The 24,336-nt window shown below is 47.0% G+C and overlaps 1 protein-coding gene across 1 annotated transcript in view; it reads left to right on the top strand.

Annotated features, from left to right (window-relative positions):
* The first annotated feature begins 375 nt into the window (after nt 1-375).
* Nucleotides 376-24,336, top strand: part of LOC139235020 (membrane protein FAM174A-like) — a 91,479-nt gene continuing 67,518 nt past the window's right edge. The window contains exon 1 of the mRNA XM_070866146.1: nt 376-781. Coding sequence (XP_070722247.1) covers nt 486-781 — 296 coding nt within the window. The 5' untranslated portion in view covers nt 376-485. The remainder of the gene's footprint in view (nt 782-24,336) is intronic.

The raw sequence follows: 24,336 nt of genomic DNA, 5'->3' as shown, positions 1-24,336 counted from the left end.
GCTGTTGTGTTTCCCACATTACAACAGTGACTACACTCCAAAAGTACATAATTGGCTGTAAAGCACTTTGAGATAGCCTGTGGTTGTGAAAGGCGCTATATAAAAGTCTTTCTTTTTCATTCTGGGCAGAAATGCATTTCAATACAGCAGCCTCTCCTCCCCTGAGCAGAAATGCATTACAGTACAGCAGCAGCAACCTCTCCTCCTCTGAGCAGAAATGCATTGCAATACACCATCAGCAGCCTCTCCTCCCCTGAGAAGAAATGCATTGTAATTCCCCTCCCTCCACGTGGCGGTTCTACAGAGGAAACAAACAATCGGCGTCCCTTACGCGTTCGCTGACGTCAGTGCCCGTGCGCTCCTGGTGACGCCGCGCGCTGGTCCAGTCACGGTTGCGAGCGCGCTCTGCAATAACACAGCGCGGGGCCGGCGGAGCGAGCCTGGCCTTAGCCCAACCGCCACCTGCGGCTGTGGGGGAGCGAGTGATGGAGGCCAGGCAGTGCAGGCCTCAGCTGCTCTGGCTGCTGATGTGGGCTGGGAACATAATGTTGGGCGTGCAGGTACGCCGCGACAACGCCACCAGTCCCGGGACCGGCCCCAGCACAGCTGGCCGTGCCAACAGCAGCAGCCCGGCGCTGGGGGCGGGAGGCAAGGCAAAGAAGGGCGGCGAGTACAGCAACGCGCCCGGCAGGGATCAGACCATGATGATCCAGCGGGCCCTCTATGTGCTGGTCGCTGTCACCGCCCTCGTCGTCGTCTACTTCGTCGTGAGGACCATCAGGTGAGGGGGAGGGACCGTCAGATAAAGTGTTGCCGGGTGTTTACACCTCGATAGCCCGGGTTGGAGTTGATGATGGTGGGTGTGGTGGGACTGCAAGTCCAGAATAATCCGAGCAAATGGCGGAAACATGCCAACAGCTGGGAAGGGAACAGGCTTTGAGTTGAGGTTTAAGGTCCAGATCTCTGCTCCAAACTTCATGATGGCTGTGGTAAGATGCAAAACCCAACAGGCAGTGGGGGTGAAATTGCCCCATTTTGTAGCCCCGTTAGCATCTCTGGCTGCCATTAAAGGGGAGGGCGCCAGCGCCCTAGGCTGCCATCTTTTTTTGTCGACCGACTCTTGGGTCAGCTCGACCATGGTGGCCCTACCGTGGTCCAGGCCGCCATCGTGCAGCCCGGCACTCCATCTTGGGTGCTGGGCTGCTGGCCCGGTCGCACACTGCTCTGGTGGCCCAGTGAAGGCCATCAGGCTGTGCAGAGTGCACAGCGGCCCTCCCCTTTAGGTTGAAGCAAAGCATCCGTGTAGTGTGGAACATTTATCCCCAGTAGTGACCACCCCCCCCCCCCCCCCCCCCCCCCCAAAGGAAGTGGAGAGCCAGAGATAGCGCTCCGCTTCCTTTTGAGGGGTGGTAAGCCCAATTCATCGGCGGGGCTGGGACTTGCGCTCTGGGCTCAAAGTCCCGGTCCTCGGAAGGTTACCGCCCCCAATCTGGCGTGGGGCAATTTCAATCCCCAGTGTCTCCAATCCCCAGTTATTTACAGACACCATGTAGGTGGAATAATCTGTAGTTTTATTGGAAGCTGAGAACATTAGGAATCGCACACTCGAGATCTTTCTTGAATAAAGCCAAGAATATACAGACAACAAGGATGGCCCATCAATAGCAGCTTCTGCTCTTGACAAAGCATTGGCAATAATAAAAATAAACTGTTTCTATCCCTAATACTAAACTCTAAAGCCCTAAAGCCTGACCCTAAGCTCAGAAGTCCCAACATCTAATCCTGAGCTCTGAAGCCCTAACGCCTGACCCTAATCACTAACCGTAAATCGCGTATTGTCAGTACGGCAATGCAGGATTGGCTGAGGTGTAAATAGTCATTGTGCTGTTGATTGTCATTGTGCTATCATCAACGAGGCAGGTCAATTGTGTTGTCAGCAGTCAATCAAACAGAATGTGCTATCCTTATATTGCAACTCTGAGTTATTGGGAACATAAGGAGTAAGCCATTCAATCCCTCGAGCCATTCAATTAGATCTTGACTGATCTGTACCTCAACTCAATTTACCTGCTTTAATCCATATCCCTTGATACCCTTACCTAACAAAAACCTATCTCTGTCTTGAAAGCAATAATCGTCTCAGCATCTACAGCCTTTTGGCAGTGAAAGTTCCAGATTTCTGCTACTCTTTGTGTGGAAATGGTGCATTCTGATTTGGCTCCTGAATAGCTTAGCTCCAGTTTTAAGATTATGTTCCCTTATTTTTTTATTTCCCCTACAGGAAAATAATTTATCTGTATCTACTCAATCAAATCCTTTTAACATTTTAAACACCTTGATCAGATGTCTAAGGATGTTATATGGACTTCGAGGCATTCAGTAAGGTTCCACACAAGAGACTATTAGCAAAAATGAAAGTGTGTGAATTGGAGGCGACCTATTGACAAAAGAACATATGAACATAAGAAATAAGAGCAAGAGTAGGTCATTTGGCCCCTTGAGCCTGCTCTGCCATTTAATAAGATCATGGCTGATCTAATCATGGACTCAGCTCCACTTCTCTGCCCACTCCCCATAACCCTTTATTGCTCAAAAATCTGTCTATTTCCACCTTAAATATATTCAATGACCCAGCCTCCACAGCTCTCTGGGGCAGAGAATTCCATAGATTTACAACCATCTAAGAAATTTCTCCTCCTCTCAGTTTCAAATGGGCGCCCCCTTATGCTGAGACTTATGTCCCCTAGTTTTAGTTTCCCCTATGAGTGGAACTATCCTCTCTGCATCCACCTTGTCATTATTTTATATGTTTCGATAAGATCACCTTTCATTCTTCTGAACTCCAATGAGTATATGCCCAACTTACTCAACCTATCTTCATAAGTTAACCCCCTCATCTCCAGAATCAACCTAGTGAACCTTCTCTGAGCAACCTCCAATGCAAGTATAATCCTTCCTTAAATACGGAGACTAAAACTGTACGCAGTACTCTAGGTGTGGTCTCACCAACACCCTGTACGGTTGCAGAAGGATTTCTCTGCTTTTATACTCCATCCCCCTTGCAATAAAGGCCAACAGTCCATTGACCTTCCTGATCACTTGCTGTACCTGCATACTAACTTTTTGTGTTTCATGCACAAGGACCCCCAGGACTTTGCAATATTTCTCCATTTAAATTATATTTTGCTTTTCTATTTTTTCTGCTAAAGTGGATAACCTCATATTTTCCCACATTATACTCTATCTGCCAAATTTTTGCCAACTCACTTGGCCTGTCTATATCCCTTTGCAGATTTCTTGTGGCCTCCTCACAATTTGCTCTCCCACCCATCTTTGTATCATCAGCATACTTGGGTACATTACACTCGTTCCCATCATCCATATAGATTGTAAATAGTTGAGGCCCCAGCACCGATCCCTGCGGTACCCCACTAGTTATTGTTTGCCCACTGGAAAATGCCCCATTTATCCTGACTCTCTGTTTTCTGTTAGCCAATCCTCTATCCATGCTAATATATTACCCCCAACCCCATGAGCTTTTATCTTGTGCAGTAACCTCTTATGTGGCACCTTATCGAATGCTTTCTGAAAATCCAAATACACCACATCCACTGGTTTCCCCCTTATCCACTCTGCTCATTACATCCTCAAAGAACTCCAGCAAATTTGTCAAACATGACTTCCCTTTCATAAAACCATGTTGACACTGCTTGATTGGATCATGCTTTTCCAAATGTCCTGCTACTGCTTCCTTAATAATGGACTCCAGCATTTTCCCAACGACAGATGTTGGGCTAACTGGTCTATAGTTTCCTGCTTTCTGTTTGCCTCCTTTTTTAAATAGGGGCGTTACATTTGCGGTTTTCCAATCCGCTTGGACCGCCCCAGAATCCAGGGAATTTTGGTAGATTACAATCAATGCATCCAATATCTCTGCAGCCACTTCTTTTAAGACCCTAGAATGCAAGCCATCAGATCCAGGGGTCTTAGCTACCTTTAGTCCCATTATTTCACCGAGTACAGGTTGAACCTCCCTTATCCGGAACCTCCCCTTGTTCAGAACCATTCCCGGGTGGCGCATGCGCAGAACTCCGACATGAACAAATTGAAGTCCTTCCTCGCTGCCGACTCCTGCAATTGCCCTCGCCCCCCCCATGATCCCTCTGCCGCACTCCCATCACCAAGCCAGCCAGCCCCGATAAACCCTTGCTCAGTACCTGTACCATCCAATTTAATGTGACCATCTCTTGTCCAGAAAAATTCCTTATCCAGAATAGGCCAAGTCCCGAGGGTTCTGGATAAGGGAGGTTCAACCTGTACTACTTCTTTAGTCATAGTGATTATATTAAGTTCCTCCCTCCCTATAGCCCCTTGATTGTCCATTATTGGGATGTTTTTAGCGTCTTCTACCGTGAAAACTGATACAAAATATTTGTTCAAAGTCTTTGCCATTTCCCTGTTCCCCGTTATTAATTCCCCAACCTCAAGCTATGAGGGACCAACATTTACTTTAGCCACTCTTTTCCATTTTATGTACAGTACCTGAAGAAACTCTTACTATCTGTTTTTATATTTCGTGCCTGTTTGCTTTCATAATCTATCTTTACACTCTTTTTTTTTTTAGTCGTTCTTTGCTGGCTTTTAAAAGTTTTCTACCTCCCACTAGTCTTGGCCATTTTGTATGCCCTTGTTTTCAATTTGATACTATCCCTTATTTCCTTAGTTAGCCACGGATGCTTATCCTTTCTCTTTTAGTCTTTCCTTCTCATTGGAATATATTTTTGTTGAGAGTTATGAAATATCTCCTTTAATGTCTGTCACTGCTCATCAACCATCCTACATTTTAATCCATTTTCCCAGTCCACCTTAGCCAACTCTGCCTTTATACCTTTGTATATCTCCTTTGTTTAAGCATAGGACACTGCTTTGAGATCCAACTTTCTCACCTTCCAACTGAATTTGAAATTCACCCGCGCCATGACAGGAGCGGACGACTGCTGGACGGACCATCGCCTAATCCGATCCAGCATTGATATAAACATTGTCCCAAAGCAGAGGGGACAGCCTCAAAGCCTCCCTGGTAAAGTGCAACATCACTGACACCTGGGAGTCCCTGGCTGAGGGCCGCCCTAGGTTGAGAAAGGTCACCCGGGAGGAATGTTGATCCCTTCGAATCTCGACGTCGCGAGTGTGAAGAGGTCAGGCGCGGGCAGCGGAAGGAGTGTGCGACAAATCAGTCCCACCCCACCCCTTCCCCCAACGAATGTCTGTCCCATCTGTGACAGGGTCTGTAGCTCTCGCATTGGACTGTTCAGCCACCAAAGGACTCACTTTAGAAGTGGAAGCAAATCTTCCTCAATTCCGAGGGACTGCCTATGATGATGATGATGATGATGCTGATGTGATGAGACCACGAGCTTGGTGGTAGATTTGAGGGCCTGGTCTTCGAATACTCTTTTCCTCAGGTGGCTGAAGGCTGCACTGGAGGCGGTGTTGAATCTCCGCATCAATGTCTGCTTTTGTTGACAAAAGGCTCCCAAGGTATGGGAAATGGTCCACATTGTCGAGAGCCGCGCCGTGAATTCAGGCCCAGGAACGCGAGTCTTCGAAGATACGGAGACACCAGGTAGGTGCATACTTTTCTTGCTGTTCGGAGGCATTCACCCGCGGGAAGCCTCCGACTGCAATTTCCAGCCCATTGTTTGTCCCAACAGTTCATCAAGGTTCCAAATGCCCTGTTGCCCTCGCTGTGCCTTTATCAGCCCACACTACAACTTTGTAGGAATTTTAATTTTACACCTAAATGTGCACGTGCAAGTCGAACTGACAGGACAGATTGAGATGCCTGCTCCAGCAAAATATATGTCATGTTTATGATTTATATTTTTAGTGTATTACTGTAAAATGCTATCCCTGATGTTTGTGTAGTTTTGTTGATCTTAATACTGTTTTTCCCCAGCATTTCAGTGCACAAAGTGAACCTTACAAAACTAATCAACCCAATGTTCTGGGGTTTCCCTGAATCTGCTGGCAGCTTAAAGGCTGAATTGTCACGTTTTACTTGCTGAAGCATATATTAATTTTGTGTTATAATGGGGTCGTAGGAGAAATTAAAAGGCAATAATCTCATCAAAGTATTGAAATGACGTATAACACGAGAGCAAAGCTTAAACACCCATGACTTTACTGAATCCCTTTCATGCATAAGTGACATAGATCTAATTTTGATGAATCACAATTACTGTGTTTCTTGTGAAAAGAAAGGATGTCGAACATGTTGTTTGGCATGAAGACCAAAAGCATGGCATATTTGCATTCAGGATTAATTTAAATTTGGTATAGATACCATGGTCGACCGAGTGAGTGGTTGTATTTTTTTTGCAGATTTGATGGTTTTTTTTGTGCAATATTTTTGTTTTTTTTGTGTCTGCGCTTTTATTTCTTTTCAAATCTTGGTCGGGTATGTGTCCAGTAATGATGCAACATTACTTGGTCCTTTTCATGCCTGATGACCTAATGTGGTTTGTTCCATGAGTCAATGGTCTGCTCTGCCTCACTCTTGCCCATCTGGGGGAACCAATGTTGTGGTTGCTTCTTTATTTTCTAATGCTCATACAGTTGATGAATTCTCTCGAAACATAGAAAGGAGGTGCAGGAGTAGGCCATTTGGCCCTTCGAGCCTGCACCACCATTCAATATGATCATGGCTGATCATGCAACTTCAGTACCCCATTCCTGCTTTCTCTCCATATCCCTTGATCCCTTTAGCCATAAGGGCCACATTTAACTCCCTTTTGAATATATCTAACGAACTGGCTGCAACAACTTTCTGTGGTAGAGAATTCCACAGGTTTACAATTCTCAATGAAAAAGATCCTCCTCATCTCGGTTCTAAATCGCTTACCCCTTATCCTTAGACTGTGACCCCGGTTCTGGATTTCCCCAACATTGGGAACATTTTTCCTGCACCTAACCTGTCCAATCCCGTCAGAATTTTATATGTTTCTATGAGAGCCCCTCTCATTCTTCTAAATTCTGGTGAATATAAGCCTAGTCAATCCAGTTTTTCTTCATATGTCAGTCCTGCCATCTCGGGAATCAGTCTGGTGAACCTTCGCTGCACTCCCTCAATAGCAAGAATGTCCTTCCTCAGATTAGGAGACCAAAACTGCACACACTACTGAAGGTGTGCTCTCACCAAGGCCCTGTACAACTGCTCCTATACTCAAATCCTCTCGCTTTGAAGGCCAGCATGCCATTTGCTTTCTTTATTGCCTGCTGTACCTGCATGCCTACCTTCAATGACTGATGTATCATGATACCCAGGCCTCTTACTAATCTGTCACCATTCAGATAATCTGCCTTCCTGTTTTTGCCACCGAAGTGGATAACCTCATACTTATCAACATTATACTGCATCTGCCATGCATTTGCCCACTCACCTAACCTGTCCAAGTCCCCCTGCAGCCTCCTAGCATCCTCCTCGCAGCTCACACTGCCACCCAGCTTGGTGTCATTTGCAAACTTAGAGATATTACATTCAATTCCTTCGTCTAAATCATTAATGTATATTGTAAATATCTGGGGTCCCAGCACTGAAGCCTGCGGCACTCCCTAGTCACTGCCTGCTAGTCTGAAAAGGACCCATTTATTTCCACTCTTTGCTTCCTGTCTGCCAACCAGTTCTCTATCCACGTCAATACATTACCCTCAATACCATGTGCCTTAATTTTGCACACGAATCTCTTGTGTGGGACCTTGTCAAAAGCCTTTTGAAAGTGCAAATACACCACATCTACTGGTTCTCCCTTATCCATTCTACTAGTTACGTCCTCAAAAAAAACTCTAGAAGATTTGTCGAGCATGATTTCCCTTTCATAAATCCATGCTGACTTGGACCGATCCTGTCACTGCTTTCCAAATGCGCTGCTATTTCATCTTCAATAATTGATTCCAGCACTTTCCCCACCACTGATGTCCGGCTAACCGATCTATAATTCCCTGTTTTCTCTCTCCCTCCTTTTTTAAAAAGTGGGGTTACATTAGCTACCCTCCAATCCATGGGAACTGAACCAGAGTCCATTGAATGTTGGAAAATGACTACCAATGCATCCACTATTTCTAGGGCCACTTCCTTAAGTACTCTGGGATGCAGACTATCAGGCCCTGGGGATTAATCGGCCTTCAGTCCCTTCAGTTTTCCTAACACCATTTCTTGACTAATAAGGATTTCCCTCAGTTCCCCCTTCTCGCTAGACCCTCGGTCCCCTAGTATTTTCGGGAGGTTATTCGTGTCTTCCTTAGTGAAGACAGAACCAAACTATTTGTTCAATTGGTCTGCCATTTCCTTGTTCCCCATTATGAATTCCCCTGATTCTGACTGCAAGGGACCTAAATTAGTCTTCACGACTCTTTTTCTCTTCACATATCTATAGAAGCTTGTGCAGTCAGTTTTTATGTTCCCTGCAAGCTTACACTCATACTCTATTTTCCCCCTCCTAATTAAACCTTAGTCCTCCTCTGCTAAATTCTAAATTGCACCCAGTCCTCAGGTTTGCTGCTTTTTCTGGCCAATTTATATGCCTCTTCCTTGGATTTCCCTTGTTAACCACGGTTGAGCCATCTTCCCTTTTTTATTCTTGCGCCACACAGGGATGTACAATTGTTGTAGTTCATCCATGTGATATTTAAATGTCTGCCATTGCCTATCCACCATCAACCTTTTAAGTATCATTCTCCAGTCTATCCTTGCCAATTCACATCTCGTACTGTTGAAGTTTCCTTTCTTTAAGTTCAGGACCCTCGTCTCTGAATTAACTGTGTCACTCTCCATCTTAATGAAGAATTCTACCATATTATGGTCACTCTTCCCCAAGGGGCCTTGCACGACGAGATTGTTAATTATCCCCTCTCGTTACACAAGACCCAGTCTAGGATGGCCTGTTCTCTAGTTGGTTCGTTGACATATTGGTCTAGGAAACCATCCCTTATACACTCCAGGAAATCCTCCTCCACAATATTGCTACCAGTTTGGTTAGGCCAATCAATGTGTAGATTAAAGTCACCCATGATAACTGCTGTACCTTTATTGCACACATCCCTAATTTCTTGTTTGATGCCATCCCCAACCTCCCTACTACTGTTTAGTGGTCTGTACACAACTCCCACTAATGTTTTCTGCCCTTTGGTGTTTCGCAGCTCTACCCATATAGATTCCACATCATCCACGCTAATGTCCTTTCTTACTATTGCGTTAATCTCCTCTTTAACCAGTAACGCTACCCCACCTCCTTTTCCTTCCTGTTTGTTCTTCCTGAATATTGAATACCCCTGGATGTTGAATTCCCAGCCTTGGTTACCTTGGAGCCATGTCTCCGTAATCCCAATTACATCATATCTGTTAACAGCTATCTGCGCAGTCAAATCATCCACTTTATTACGAATGGTTCTCGCATTGAGACTCAGAGCCTTCAGGCTTGTTTTTTCGACACTCTTTGTCCTTTTAGAATTATGTTGTAATGTGGCCCTTTTTTGGTTTTTGCCCTTGATTTCTCTGCCCTCCACTCTTGCTTATCTCCTTCCTACCTTTTGCTTCTGCCCCCTTTTTACTTCCCTCTGCCTTCCTGCATAGATTCCCATCCCCCTGCCTTTTTAGTTTAAACCCTCCCGAACAGCACTAGCAAACACTCCGCCTAGGACATCGGTTCCGGTCCTGCCCAGGTGCAGACTGTCTGGTTTGTACTGGTCCCACCTCCCCTAGCATCTGTTCCAGTGTCCCAGGAATTTGAATTCCTCCCTATTGCAGCATTCCTCAAGCCATGTATTCATCTGAGCTCTCCTGCAATTCCTACTCTGACTAGTACGTGGCACTGGTAGCAATCCTGAGATTACTACCTTTGAGGTCCTACTTTTTAATTTAATTCCTAGCTCCTAAATTCAGCTTGTAGGATCTCATCCCGCTTTTTACCTATATCGTTGGTAGCTATATGTACCACGACAGCTGGCTGTTCACCCTCCCCCTCCAGAATGCGCTGCAGCTGCTCTGAGACATCCTTGACCCTTGCACCAGGGAGGCAAAATACCATCCTGGAGTCTCGTTTGCGGCCGCAGAAACGCCTACCTATTCCCCTTGCAATAGAATCCTCTATCACTATAGCTCTCCCACTCTTTTTCCTGCCCTCCTGTGCAGCAGAGCCATTCCAGGTGCCATGGACTTGGCTGCTGCTGCCTTTCCCTGATGAGCCATCTCTCCTAACAGTACCCAAGATGGTGCATCTGTTTTGGAGGGAGATGACTGCAGGGGACCCCTGCACTACCTTCCTACTCCTGCCCTGCCTGATGGTCACCCATTCCCTATCTGGCTGCGGTAAAGGTTACACAACTGGAGGTAGGCGAGGAATTCACTTCTGACGAGGATCGGAGAGTCAGAGGAGTGGGCAGTTTAAAAAGAGCATGAGCCGGAGAGTTGGAGGAGCGGGCAGTTTAAAAAGAGCGGGAGCCGGAGAGTCGGAGGAGCTAAACGTGCTATTCACGACCTCCTCAGCATTGCGGATGCTCCAGAGTGAATCCATGCACAGCTCCAGTGCTGCAATGCGGTCTGTAAGGAGCTGCAGCTGGGCACAATTCCTGCACATGTAGTTGTCAGGGACACTGGAAGCATTCCTGACTTCCCACATAGCACAAGAGGAGCATGACCCTTAAATTAACCTAATTGGTAACAATGCCAAAGGTTTCTTACTGATCAGAAAAGAAAAAGAAAAAGATTAAATACTCACCAATCCACCAGCCAATCACTTACCCTCTTGGCTGTGACGTCACACTTAGATTTATTTTTACTTCTTTGTTTACCTTCTGCCCCTGCACCAGCTGGCCTTCCGACTGCTGGGCCCCCTTATATGGGCCTCGCTGCTCCCGACCTGCTCCGTTTCTCCGGCTCCCGCTCTTTTTAAACTGTTCCTCTGACTCTCCTGCTCCTGCTCTTTTTAAACTGCTCGCTCCTCTCCAATCCTCGTCAAAAGTGAATTCCTCCACTACCTCAGGCCCTCCTACTCCTTGGACTCCTGGCCTCCCGAACTCACGGACTTCCGCTCTCGGACTCTCCCGAACTTGAACTCTAATCTGATCATATCAAGAAATTCCATGCCTGGATGTGGGATCATAATGTGGCCATATTAGGAACAATAATCAGTAAGCTGATATCTGTGATATTGGGAAGGGACTTGCCCACCTGGGACAAATTCTTTACTTGGGGAATGGAGGAAGTTCCTAGCTTAGGGGACAAGTGAAGGGGTTTTTATACTGGGAGAGGGTTTGATAAGGTGAGGTGCTAAAAGAGGGGGGTGGGGTGGCTTTAGTTATGCAAGAATCTTGGGGATGTAGCCAGGATCCGACCAAACTTGAAGATAATAGGAATGCATAGGGCATTTGATTTTTGAGATGATGCCTCGTGCCAGGTGCCTCCACACCCTCATTTCCTGGTGCCAGTTGGTTTCTCACATCCGTTGCCTCATGGCAGTTTGTGAGCGGATGGCAGGCAACGAACAGATACGTCATGCGGGATTTGCACTACTGTAGGTTATCTTTGAGTCGGCTTCGGCCTGAATTTCATTGTTGTGTCTGCTGGTCCAGGTGGATCCCGCTTAAGTGTTCATTGTAGTAGGCTGATTTCCGTTGACAAAATCGGGTCTTGCCACTGGGATTGTTAAAAGCAGGGGTTTGTTATAAGCAGGGTTTATTATAGCGACGCTACACTGTATTATGCTTGTCTGCTTCCGGTCGTATGGAGCTCAGCAATTCCATTGTGACTAGTGCCAGAGCCCCACAAATTTCCTCCCTGGCCTTTTCCTGCACTTTAGAAAGTATGATTGGCCCAACAAATTTGTTAGTCTTAACTCTATGTTACAAATAAGCATTAAATTCGGTTTTTATTTCCGATTTTAAAAATCAGTGTTTTTTTCCTCCCCCGTTTTTATGCTCAGCCAAAATTTGAAAGAAAATTGTGTGTGTGAAAACCAGCATAAATTGAGAGACATCAAATATTTTTTTTTACTGACGCTCATCATCATCACATCATAGGCAGTCCCTCGGAATCGAGGAAGACTTGCTTCCATTTCTAAAGTGAGTTCTTTGGTGGCTGAACAGTCCAACACGAGAGCCACAGACCCTGTCACAGGTGGGACAGATATTCGTCGGGGGAAGGTGGGGTGGGACTGATTTGACGCACGCTCCTTCCGCTGCCTGTGCCTGACCTCTTCACGCCAGCAGCATTGAGATTCGAAGAGCTCAATGCCTTCCCAGATGCATTTTCTCCGCCTAGGGTGGTCTTTGGCCAGGGTCTCCCAAGTGTCAGTGGTGATGTCGCACTTCATCAGGGAGGCTTTGAGGGTATCCTTGTAACGTTTCTGCTGTCCACCTTTGGCTCGTTTACCATGAAGGAGCTCCGCGTAGAGCAATTGCTTAGGGAGTCTCTCGTCTGGCATGCGGACTAAGTGGCCTGCCCAGCGAAGCTGATCGAGTGTGGTTAGTGCTTCAATACTGGAGCTGTTAGCCTGGGTGAGGACACTGATGTTGGTGCGTCTGTCCTTCCGGGGGATTTGCAGGATCTTGCGGAGACATCGTTGGTGATATATCTCCAGCGACTTGATGTGTCTTCTGTATACTGAAGAATTCTACCATAATGGTAGAATTCTTTATTAAGATGGAGAGTGACACAGTTAATTCAGAGACTAGAGTCCTGAACTAAAAGGTAACTTCGACGGTATGAAATGTGAATTGGCTAGGATAGGCTGGCGAATGATACATGAAGGGTTGACGGTGGATAGGCAATGGCAGACATTTAAAGATCACATGGATGAACTTCAACAACTGTACACCCCTGTCTGGCATAAAAATAAAATGGGGATGGTGGCTCAACTGTGGCTTACAAGATAAATTAGGGATAGTGTTAAATCTAAGGAAGAGGCATATAGGCCAGAAAAAGCAGCAAACCTGAGGACTGGGTGAAATTTAGAATTCAGCAGAGGAGGACAAAGGGTTTAATTAGGAGGGGGAAAAATAGAGTACGAGAGTAAGCTTGCAGGGAACTTAAAAACTGACTGCAAAAGCTTCTACAGATACCTGAAGAGAGAAAGATTAGTGAAAACAAATGTGGGTCCTTTGCAGTCAGAATCAGGTGAATTTATAACGGGGAATAAAGAAATGGCAGACCAATTGAACAAATACTTTGGTTCTGTCTTCACTAAGGAAGACACATAACCTTACAGAAATATTAGGGGACCAAGGGTCTAGCGAGAAGGAGGAACTAAAGAAAATCCTTATTAGTCAGCAAATTGTGTTAGCAAAATTGATGGGATTGAAGGCCAATAAATCCCCAGGGCCTGATAGTCTGCATCCCAGAGTACTTAAGGAAGTGGCCCTAGAAATAGTGGATGCATTGGTGGTTATTTTCCAACATTCTATAGACACAGATCAGTTCCTATGGATTGGAGGGTAGCTAATGTAACCCCACTTTTAAAAAGGAGGGGGAGAGAAAACGGGGAATTACAGACCAGTCAGCCTGATATCGGTGGTGGGGAAAATGCTGGAATCAATTATTAAAGATGTAATAGCAGCGCATTTGGAAAGCAGTGACAGGATCTGTCCAAGTCAGCATGGATTTATGAAAGGGAAATCATGCTTGACAAATCTTCATGAATTTTTTGAGGATGTAACTAGTAGAGTGGACAAGGGGGAGCCAGTGGATGTGGTGTATTTAGACTTTCAAAAGGCTTTAGACAAGGTCCCACACAAAAGATTAGTGTGCAAAATTAAAGCACATGGTATTAGGGGTAATGTACTGATGTGGATAGAAAACTGGTTGGCAGACAGGAAGCAAAGAGTAGGAATAAATTTCAGAATGGCAGGCAGTGACTAGTTGGGTACCACAAGGTTCAGTGCTGGGACTCCAGCTATTTACAATATACATTAATGAGTTAGACAAAAGAATTGAATGTAATATCTCCAAGTTTGCAGATGACACTAAGCTGCATGGCGCTGTGAGGAGGATGCTAAGGGGCTGCAGGGTGACTTCGACAGGTTAGGTGAATGGGCAAATACATGGCAGATGCGGTATAATGTAGATAAATGTGAGGTTATACACTTTGGTGGTAAAAACAGGAAGGCAGATTATCTGAATGGTGACAGATTAGTAAAAGGGGAGGTGCAACACGACCTGGGTGTCATCATCATCATCATAGGCAGTCCGTCGGATTGAGGAAGACTTGCTTCCACTCTTGAAGTGAGTTCTTTGGTGGCTGAACAGTCCAATACGAGAGCCACAGACTCTGTCACAGGTGGGTCAGATAGTCGTTGAAGGAAGGTGTGGGTGGGACTGGTTTGCCGCATGCTCTTTCCGATGTCTGCACTTGATTTCTGCATGCTCTCGGCATTGAGATTCGAGGTGCTCAGCGCCCTCTCGGATGCAATTCCTCCACTTAGGGCGGTCTTGAGCCAGGGACTCCCAGGTGTCAGTGAGGATGTTGCAGTTTATCAGGGAGGCTTTGAGGGTGTCCTTGTAACGTTTCCGTTGCGCACCTTTGGCTCGTTTGCCATGAAGGAGCTCCGAGTAGAGCACTTGCTTTGGGAGTCTCGTGTCTGGCATGCAAACTATGTGGCCTGCCCAGCGGAGCTGATCGAGTGTGGTCAGTGCTTCAATGCTGGGGATGTTAGCCTGAGTGAGGACGCTGATGTTGGTGCGTCTGTCCTCCATGGGGATTTGTCGGATCTTGCGGAGACATCGTTGGTGATATTTCTTCAGCATCTTGTGGTATCTACTGTACATGTTTCATGTCTCTGAGCCATACAGGAGGGCAGGTATTACTACAACCCTGTAGACCATGAGCTTCGTGGCAGTTTGGAGGGCCTGGTCTTCAAACACTCTTTTCCTCAGGCGACCGAAGGGTGCACTGGCGCACTGGAGGCGGTGTTGGATCTCGTCATCGATGCCTGCTCTTGTTGATAGGAGGCTCCCGAGATCTGGGAAGTGGTCCACGGTGTCCACGGCCATGGCATGGATTTCGATGACTGGGGGCGGGGGGGGGGGCAGTGCTGTGCGGTGAGGACAGGCTGGTGGAGGACTTTTGTCTTACAGGTGTTTAGCGTAAAGCCCATGCTTTCGTACGTCTCGGTAAATACGTCAACTATGTCCTGGAGTGCGGCCTCCATGTGCGCAGACATGGGCGTCGTCCGTGTACTGTAGCTCGACGACAGAGGTTGGGGTGGTCTTGGATCTGGCCTGGAGACGGCGCAGGTTATACAGGTACCCACTGGTTCTGTAGTTTAGTTCCAATCCAGCGGGGAGCTTGTTGACTGTGAGGTGGAGTATGGCGGTGAGAAAGATTGAGAAGAGGGTTGGGGCGATGACACAGCCCTATTTGACCCCGGTCCGGATGTGAATTGGGTCTGTGATGGATCCGTTAGTAAGGATCACGGCCTGTATGTCGTCGTGGAGCAGGCGGATGATGGTGCCGAACTTTTGGGGGCATCCGAAACAGAGGAGGACACTCCATAGACCCCCGCAGTTGACAGTGTCAAAGGCATTTGTAAGGTCGAAGAAGGCCATGTATAAGGGCTGGCGCTGTTCTCTGCATTTTTCCTGTACCTGTTGTGCTGCAAAAATCATGTCCAATGGGCCCCGTAGGGGACGAAATCCACACTGTGACTCCAGGAGGAGCTCCTCGGCCACGGGAAGAAGACGGTTGAGGAGGACTTTAGCGACGACTTTCTCAGTGGCTGATAGCAGGGAGATTCCTCTGTGGTTGCTGCAGTCAGACTTGTCCCCTTTTGTAAAGATGGTCATGATTACTGCATCTCTGAGATCCCCCGGCATGCTCTCCTCCCTCCAGATGAGAGAGACGAGGTCGTTTATTCGTGCTAGCAATGCCTCTCCGCCATACTTCAATGGCTCAGCAGGGATTCCGTCCGTACCCGTTTTTGAGCTGCTTTACGGCTTTTTCTACCTCGTGCAGTGTTGGGGTCTCACTGAGGTGGTGGCAGGTAGCATGCTGCGGGATGGAGTCGAGAACATTCGAGTCAAAGGCTGAGTCTCGATTGAGGAGATCTTCGAAGTTCTGTAAAAATGGCCGCCGGGGTGGTAGGTCTCACGGAGCTGTCCCGCTCCAAACAACTCCCACCAGATCTCAGCAACTTCCCCACCCCCCCCCCCAGCTGTCTAAAATTTCTCTAACCAAATAGACCCCAATAGGGGGTCTAAGCACGTAAACCCAAACCCTTACCCCTTACCCCGGTCCCAACCCTGCAAGTCCCACGAATTTGGGCCTACCTCAGGCTTACTACCACATCACCCATCAACGACTTCCAGCGTCCCCCGGCCGACCTCCGCCAATGAGTCCCACGAGTTCGGGCCATCCGGGCCTACCGAAGGCTTCCCATCGCCGACCTCCGACGTCCCCCGGCGACCTCCAGAGGCAGGGCCCTCGACCTGGATGTCGGGCCTCCATCCCTCCCGCCCCCCCCCCCCCCCCCCAGCGACGATCGGAACACCTCCAGCGGCGGTGGATGGTCCTCCTCGACAACCGGTGGATGGTCCTCCTCGACAACTGCTGGACCTCCCGTGGTGACACATGACCTCCTCCTCAACGATGATCAGGCCTCCCTCCCCCACGTTGGTGACTGACCTCCCCATCTCCTTCAGAGACGACTGGAGCTCTCCTTCCCCACTGGCAACCTGGCCTCTTCTCCACCTCCAATATGTGGTGAGTACCATGGCTGTGACCCTGGTGGGCCAGTGACCCTCCAAATTCCTGTCCCCAACCAGACCTCGGATCACCTACCACCAAGGGTGCTGCCTAGCGCCGAGCCTGCGACCAACAACTCGCCTCAGGCAACTAGGCCCATATAGTAGTGCCTGGTCCCCAGTCGTCTTGGACCCCCTTGCCACTGGATCAAGACCTCGTTCAGCTAAGCCCATGTGGTAGCCGTTGTGCAACGACCACCCCACGTTAAAAAAACCCTGGCACAGGCATCTTCCACTCTGTTAACATGAAGTTCGGGATCTGGAACGTCAGGACTCTCCTGGACAACCCCAACGGCGACAGGCCAGAATGCCGCACCGCCATGGTTGCCCAGGAACTTGGACGCTTTGATATCGACAGTGCCGCCCTAAGCGAGACCCGGCGGGCAGGGGAAGGCCAGTTCAAGGAACAAGGTGGAGGTTACACCTTCTGGAAAGGGAAACCAGAAGAAGAACACCGCCTCCACGGAGTCGGCTTCGCCATCAAAAACGAGCTGGTTGACTGCCTCATAGACTCCCCCTGCAGGGCTAATGAACGCCTCATGACTCTTCGACTCACCCTATCCCGGAACAGGTGCGCCACAGTCATCAGTGCGTACTCCCCGACACTCGATGCAACTGATAAGACCAAAGAGGGTTTTTACGCCAACTTCTCAAAATCCCTGTCCTGTGTCCCCGCGGGCAACAAACTGATCCTCCTCGGTGATTTCAATGCCAGGGTTGGCAAGGACACAGACTTCTGAGGGGGGGGGGGCGTGATTGGCGGAGAGGGGGTTGGGAAAGCCAACTCCAGTGGTACCCTACTCCTGATAAAATGTCGAGAGCACGAACTTGTCATCACCAACACCTTGTTCTGCCAGACGGACAAATGCAAGATATCATGGCAACAACCTCGCTCCAAGCACTGGCACCTGCTTGACTATGTCATCGTACGAGCCAGTGATCGCAAGGATGTGCCCATCATCCATGCCATGAAAGGAGCCGACGACTGCTGGATGGACCACCGCCTAATCTGATCCATCATCGACATCAACATAGCCCCAAAGCGGAGGGGGCAGCAGAAGGAGTGCCGCAAAAAAGTCAATGCCAGAGCACTTAAGGACCCAGCTAAGAGAGCCCTATACAGCCAGTGCCTCAGAGCTAACCTGGTGTGCCTTGACAACCTCGAGATGCAGAATGCCCACAGCGCTTGGTCTGCCCTCCAGGCCTCCATAACCAGTGCCTGCAAAGAGATACTCGGTTACTCAACCAGGAAACACCAGGACTGGTTTGATGAGAATGATCAGGAGATCCAAGAGCTAATAGATCGCAAGCGCAGGGCGTTATTGAGCCTTAAACAATAACCCAATGCGGAAACAGCAAAACAGCATTACAGACGGCTCAAGGCTGAGGTCCAACAAAAAACCCGGGACCTAAAGAACAGGTGGTGGATGAAGAAAGCACAGGAGATACAGCAGCAGGCCGACAACCATGATGTGCGAGGATTCTTCATCGCAGTCAAGGCCACCTATGGGCCAAACACCCAAGGACTCGCCCCACTGCTGGCCAAGAACGGGGAAACACTCATCAAGGACACCGAGGCAGTCAGGGCCCGCTGGGTGTCATGGTACATCAGTCATTGAAAGTTGGTGTACAGGTACAGCAGGCGGTGAAGAAGGCAAATGGCATGTTGGCCTTCATAGCTAGGGGATTTGAGTATAGGAGCAGGGAGGTCTTACTACAGTTGTACAGGGCCTTGGTGAGGCCACACCTTGAGTATTGTGTACAGTTCTGGCCTCCTAATCTGAGGAAGGACATTCTTGCTATTGAGGGAGTGCAGCAAAGGTTCACCAGGCTGATTCCCGGGATGACAGGACTGACAAATGAAGAAAGACTGAATCGACTAGGCTTATATTCAATGGAATTTAGAAGAATGAGAGGGGATCTCATAGAAACATGTAAAATTCTGATGGGATTGGACAGGTTAAATGCAGGAAGAATGTTCCTGATGTTGGGGAAGTCCAGAACTAGGGGTCACAGTCTAAGGAATAAGGGGTAAGCCATTCAGGACCGAGATGAGGAGAAACTGCTTCACTCAGAGAATTGTGAACCCCTGGGGAATTCTTTACGATAGAAAGTTGTTGCGGCCAGTTCGTTAGATATATTCAAAAGGGAGTTTGATGTGTCCCTTACAGCTAAAGGGATCAAGGGGTATGGAGAGAAAGCAGGAATAGGGTACTGAAGTGCATGATCAGCCATGATATTGAATGGTGGTGCAGGCTCGAAGGGCTGAATGGCCTACTCCTGCACCTATTTTCTATGTTTCTATGTTCATCGTCCATTCCTCCGATCCTACAAGAGGGCGGGTATTATTACAACCCTGTAGACCATGAGCTTGGTGGTAGGTTTGAGAGCCAGGTCTTCGAACACTCTTTTCCTCAGGCGGCCGATGGCTGCAGTGGAGGCGATGTTGAATCTCCGCATCAATGTCTGCCTTTGTTGACGAGGCTCCCGAGGTATGGGAAATGGTCCACGTTGTCGATGGCCGCGCCATGAATCTTGATGACTGGAGAGCAGTGCTGTGCGGCGAGGACAGGCTGGTGGAGGACCTTTATCTTGTGGCTGCTAAGTGTAAGGCCCATGCTTTCATATGCCTCGGTGAATACATTGACTATATCCTGGAGTACAGCCTCCGAGTGTGCGCAGACGCAGGTGTCTTCCGCATACTGCAGTTCGACGACAGAGGTTTGGGTGATCTTGGATCTGGTCTGGAGACGGTGTAGGTTAAACATCTTCGTACTAGTTCTGTAGATTAGCTCCACTCCAGCAGGGAGCTTGTTGACGGTGAAGTGGAGCATGGCAGCGAGGAAGATTGAGAAGAGGGTTGGAGCGATGATGCAGCCCTGCTTGACCCCAGTCCGGTCATGGAATGGGTCTGTAATAGATCCGCTGGTAAGGATCACGGCCTGCATGTTGTCGTGGAGCAGGCGAAAGATGTTGCCAAACTTTCGGGGGCATCCAAAACTGAGGAGGACGCTCCATAAGCCCTGATGTTCGACAGTGTCAAAGGCCTTTGTAAGATCGAAAAAAGCCATGTATAAGGGCTGGCGCTGCGCTGCTCCTTGCATTTTTCCTGCAGTTGTCGTGCTGCAAAGATCATGTCTGTTGTTCCCTGTAGGGGACGAAATCCGCACTGTGACTCCGGGAAGAGCTTCTCAGTCATGGCGAGAAGGCGGTTGAGGAGAACTCTAGCGACAACCTTCCCATTGGTTGATAGCAGGAGATTCCCCTGTAGTTGCCGCAGTTGGATTTGTTCCCCTTTTTAAAAATTGACACGATCACTGCATCTCTTGGGATCTCCCGGCATGCTCTCCTCCCTCCAAATGAGAGAGATGAAGCCATGTATCCATGCCAACAGCGCCTCTCCGCCATATTTTAGCGCCTCAGCAGGAATTCCATTCACACCCGTAGCCTTGTTATTTTTTTAGCTATTTTATGGCTTTGCCTACCTCATGCAATGTTGAGGTCTCACTGAGGTAGTGGTGGGTTGCATGCTGCGGGATGGAGTTGAGAACACTCGAGTCAAAGGCAGAGTCTTGATTGAGGAGATCTTCAAAGTGCTCCTTCCAGCGGGCCCTGACAGCCTCGGTGTCCTTGATGAGTGTTTCATGTTACTGACGCTCACAAGGGTCTAAGAAAGACACAGTTAGGCTAGATCTCAGCTCCTAGTATTTACGCAGTTTATGAACAACACTTTTATGTAGTGCAGAGTTGTACCTGTGCCTACAGCTAATGGCAAGAATTCGGTGTGATGGCTATGATGTTTCCCGATATTTCATTTTTTGTTGTTCTGATTGGTTACACAAGTATATGCTAATGTATTAGAAATCCAAAGGTCTGCATTCCAAATCCCAGAATGGCAAATTATGGAATCGAATTCATCATCATCATCGGCAGTTCCTCCGAATCGAGGAAGACTTGCTTTCACTCTTAAAATGAGTCTTTAGGTGGCTGAACAGTCCAATACAAGAGCTACTGACCCTGTCACAGGTGGGACAGATAGTCATTGAGGGTAAGGGAGGGTGGGACAGATTTGCTGCGAGCTCTTGCTGCTGTCTGCGCTTGTTTTCTGCATGCTCTCAGCGATGAGACTCGGTGCTCAGCGCCCTCCCGGATGCACTTCATCCACTTCGGGCGGTCTTTGGCCAGGGTCTCCCAGGTGTCAGTCGGGATGTTGCACTTTATCAGGGTGGCTTTGAGGGTTCAATAATTCTGTTAAATTGTGAACTGTCACCAGGAAAGAAAAGTGACCACTTTGCAGGATTGTTGTAAAAACCCAACTGGTTCATCAATAACGTTCAAGAAAAGATTTGGACTACATGTGATTTGACTCCGATACTATATGCTTGAGTTTTCATGGTTTCACGGCAGCTGTTGATAGGCAATTAATGCTGCCCTGCCAGTTTCACCCACCCAAATTTAAAAAAAAACATGTACACCCATGCAATGTTCCCGCTAAGCTGCGCTGCATGGCCAATTAGCAATCTGGAGGTCCCATGTAGGCCACTCACCGGCTTCTAAATGGAAGAAACTGCACATGTGCGAAAATTTGAATGGGCTGCGCAGCCAGTTAAAGGGACAGTGCACACAAAAAAAAAATCAGGGAACATTATCCCTGTGGCTTTTTTCTTGAGTATAAATTACTTGCCTTGCAATTCTGCCCAAAATTTATACCTCAGCCAACACTACCAAAAACAGATTATCTATGCATTATCTCATTGCTGTTTTGGGAATCTTGCTGTATGCAAATTACTTGCTGCGTTTCCTTACATTATAACAGTAGCTGCAGTTGAAAAATACCTTTTTGGCTGTGAAATGCTTTGGGGCATGTTGAGGTTGTGAAAAGGTGCTATCTAAATGCAGGCTCGTTCTCTGATGGAGATTTCTTAGATGAGGGATACATGTACATCAGCAAGCCTTGACTACTTGCAAAAATCTGGTGTTGAAAATTGGCCATCATGTTAGTGACATCACAAGGTGCCTGATATCACTAATGTGATGCACATGCATCTTGGGATCCATAAGGATCAGAGAAGGTTCTGTATATTTAAGGTCAGAATTGGATGAAAATTTTTTTTTATCAATCCGTCAATCCAGCTGAGATTACTATCACGAAGTCAAGTTGACATTTTGAACAGAAAGTACTAAATGAGGTATTCCTTCACGTTTAAAAAAAAACTTAGATTGAATGTGTGATAGAAGCAAGTAAGTAGTTTCTAGTACAGGTACAATGTCCGAAATCTGGAATCCTCGGCACTGAATCTGCCGGATTTTGGGTTTTTCAGGATTTCAGACAAGAAAATCAATAGTCAGAAATTTGGAATCCTCGACCAAATTGCAGCCGGATTTTGGGTTTTGCTGGATTTCGGACCTCACCCCTCGCACTGGTGCTCAGGGCTATCTGGAGCCGAAGGGAAGGATTCCCGACTCCGGTGAAGGCTCAGCCCCTCCAGGTAGGGTCAGTGAGCCCGGTGTCTGGTCAACAATGAGCGGGTCCCTGGGTGAGTGCGGACTATTGGCGGGGTACCACACAGAGGGTGGGTGAGGTGCTGAATTTCCATCACTCGCTCATCTCATTTCTACACGCTACATTCACGCAGCTCCTCCGATTCCCGCAGCGCTGCGCTTTTTACCTGTTTCCTCATCCCTCGCTGCCCGATGTAGCCAGCTTGGCCGCCTCAAAATGTCTGGTTTTCGGAGAGTAGTTCCGGATTCTGGACAACTCTATCCACGATCCACAAAATGTCCGGTTTTCAGACAATTACGGTTTTTGGAGTTCCGAATTCGGGATATTGTACCTGTACCACAATGTTCAGTCTCTGATTAAGTAAATGCATCAAAAAAATCTTCATATGGTCATTCTTCACCATTTTAATGGTAGATGTGAGAGAGGCCAGGTTTATAACTTTTCTGGTAGATCAGTTTGAAGTCTATGTACACCGATTTAAAAAAATAAAAATAAAATATCTGATTCTTTGTACAACAGTACTGTGTGTTTTAGTTGTCCAATGACATTGTTTTTATCTTTATAAAGCTATGATACATTGACATTGTACATCAAGTGAAGTTTCAACATTGGCTCAATATGCTTTATTTCTTCTAAAAATGGCCAACTTAAAGCATTTATGTTTAAGCCACTAAAACCCCATTGTGCTTAAATAGTTCAAATCTCTAAGGGGCAGAATCTGCGGTGAGTAATAACGGCGAACATTCGTCATTATTACACCTTTGAAACTGGCCCAACTTCAGGATGTAGCGCATGCACATCTAAACACAGAAATCCTGATGTCAGTCATTCACTGCTCCAACATTGGCTATGCTGTGCCCCCTTTACTCCCCCTGCCCCTACCCCCAATAGCTGGCAATAGTGCAACTGATGAAAACATGGGTTTTTCTGTGGTAATATCGCTGTTAAATGTCCCATTAAATGTTAGGTCTTAGTGGATTAGGTGTAACTGGCGTTTTAACAGCATTTTGACTGCTAAACAAATGTTATGGCCCTGAAAAATTAATTTTAATTTGTGGAGTGTCAAATTTCTCCATTATGATAATTTAAATTTTTAAGAAACTTCAAAAAAATTTGATTTTTTAAAAGTTTCATTATTTTCGGTTTACCTTTTCTCCATGTGAGAGCTCCAATCTTTGTTGAGCTCTCTCTCTCTAACATGACTTGTAAAGTCAGGATAAAAGCAGCTTTTCATTTCTGCTTTCCTGGCTGTGAATTTGGCATTGTGATTGGTTGCTTAGACAGCTTGTTGACATCACAGTAGAGCGCTCTAGGGATTCCCCATTATATTACACTGAAATCACTTGCGTGTCAAAAAAGGCAAACTTCTCGCTACAGAGATCACAAGATCTTTGTGGGCAGCTTTCTTTGGGGCCAGCGGCAAACGCCTTTGATTCGCCGCTGACTGCAAATTACAGGCCATAATCTCGACCAAAGTGTTAAGGGTTTTAAACTTAAAATTTGTAAATAAATGTACTAATGTTTACATGGTTAAGATACTGTGGGCAATGTATTCAACAGGGCTATCAAATTGCCAAAAGTAATTTTTTTTTAAAGTTAAATTTTGTTACTTTTTCACATTGCTTTTTCTTTTATAGCAATGTATTTGTCTGCACTTCTTGCTTTTGTGTCTGTCTTGATTGCACATTTCACCTTTAATTTGTTCAGTCTTGGTTTCTTAATGAAAAAGTAACTAATTTGCCCTCACCAGTCTGAACTGTAACATATACACACTAAATTGCAATGGAAATAAGTGATTTAATTAAAGTTAATTGCAAACCCAACAAAGACATGAGGAATGTCAATATTCACACTATTTAAAGCACAAATGTTTTTTTCCTACATTACAACAGTGACTACACTTCAACAAATATGTCATTGGCTGTAAAGTGCTTTGTAACATCTGGTGGTCATGAAAGGCACTATATAAATGCAAGTCTCTTTTTTTTTTTCCTATCAGTCTACTTTTTTACTTCACTGTTATTTCTCTTTCTGTTTAACA

The sequence above is a fragment of the Pristiophorus japonicus genome, chromosome 1, assembly GCF_044704955.1.
Source record: "Pristiophorus japonicus isolate sPriJap1 chromosome 1, sPriJap1.hap1, whole genome shotgun sequence".
Lineage (NCBI taxonomy): Eukaryota > Metazoa > Chordata > Chondrichthyes > Pristiophoridae > Pristiophorus > Pristiophorus japonicus.
The sequence above is the reverse complement of the archived record's forward strand: the minus strand, read 5'-3'. Positions and strand labels throughout refer to the sequence as shown.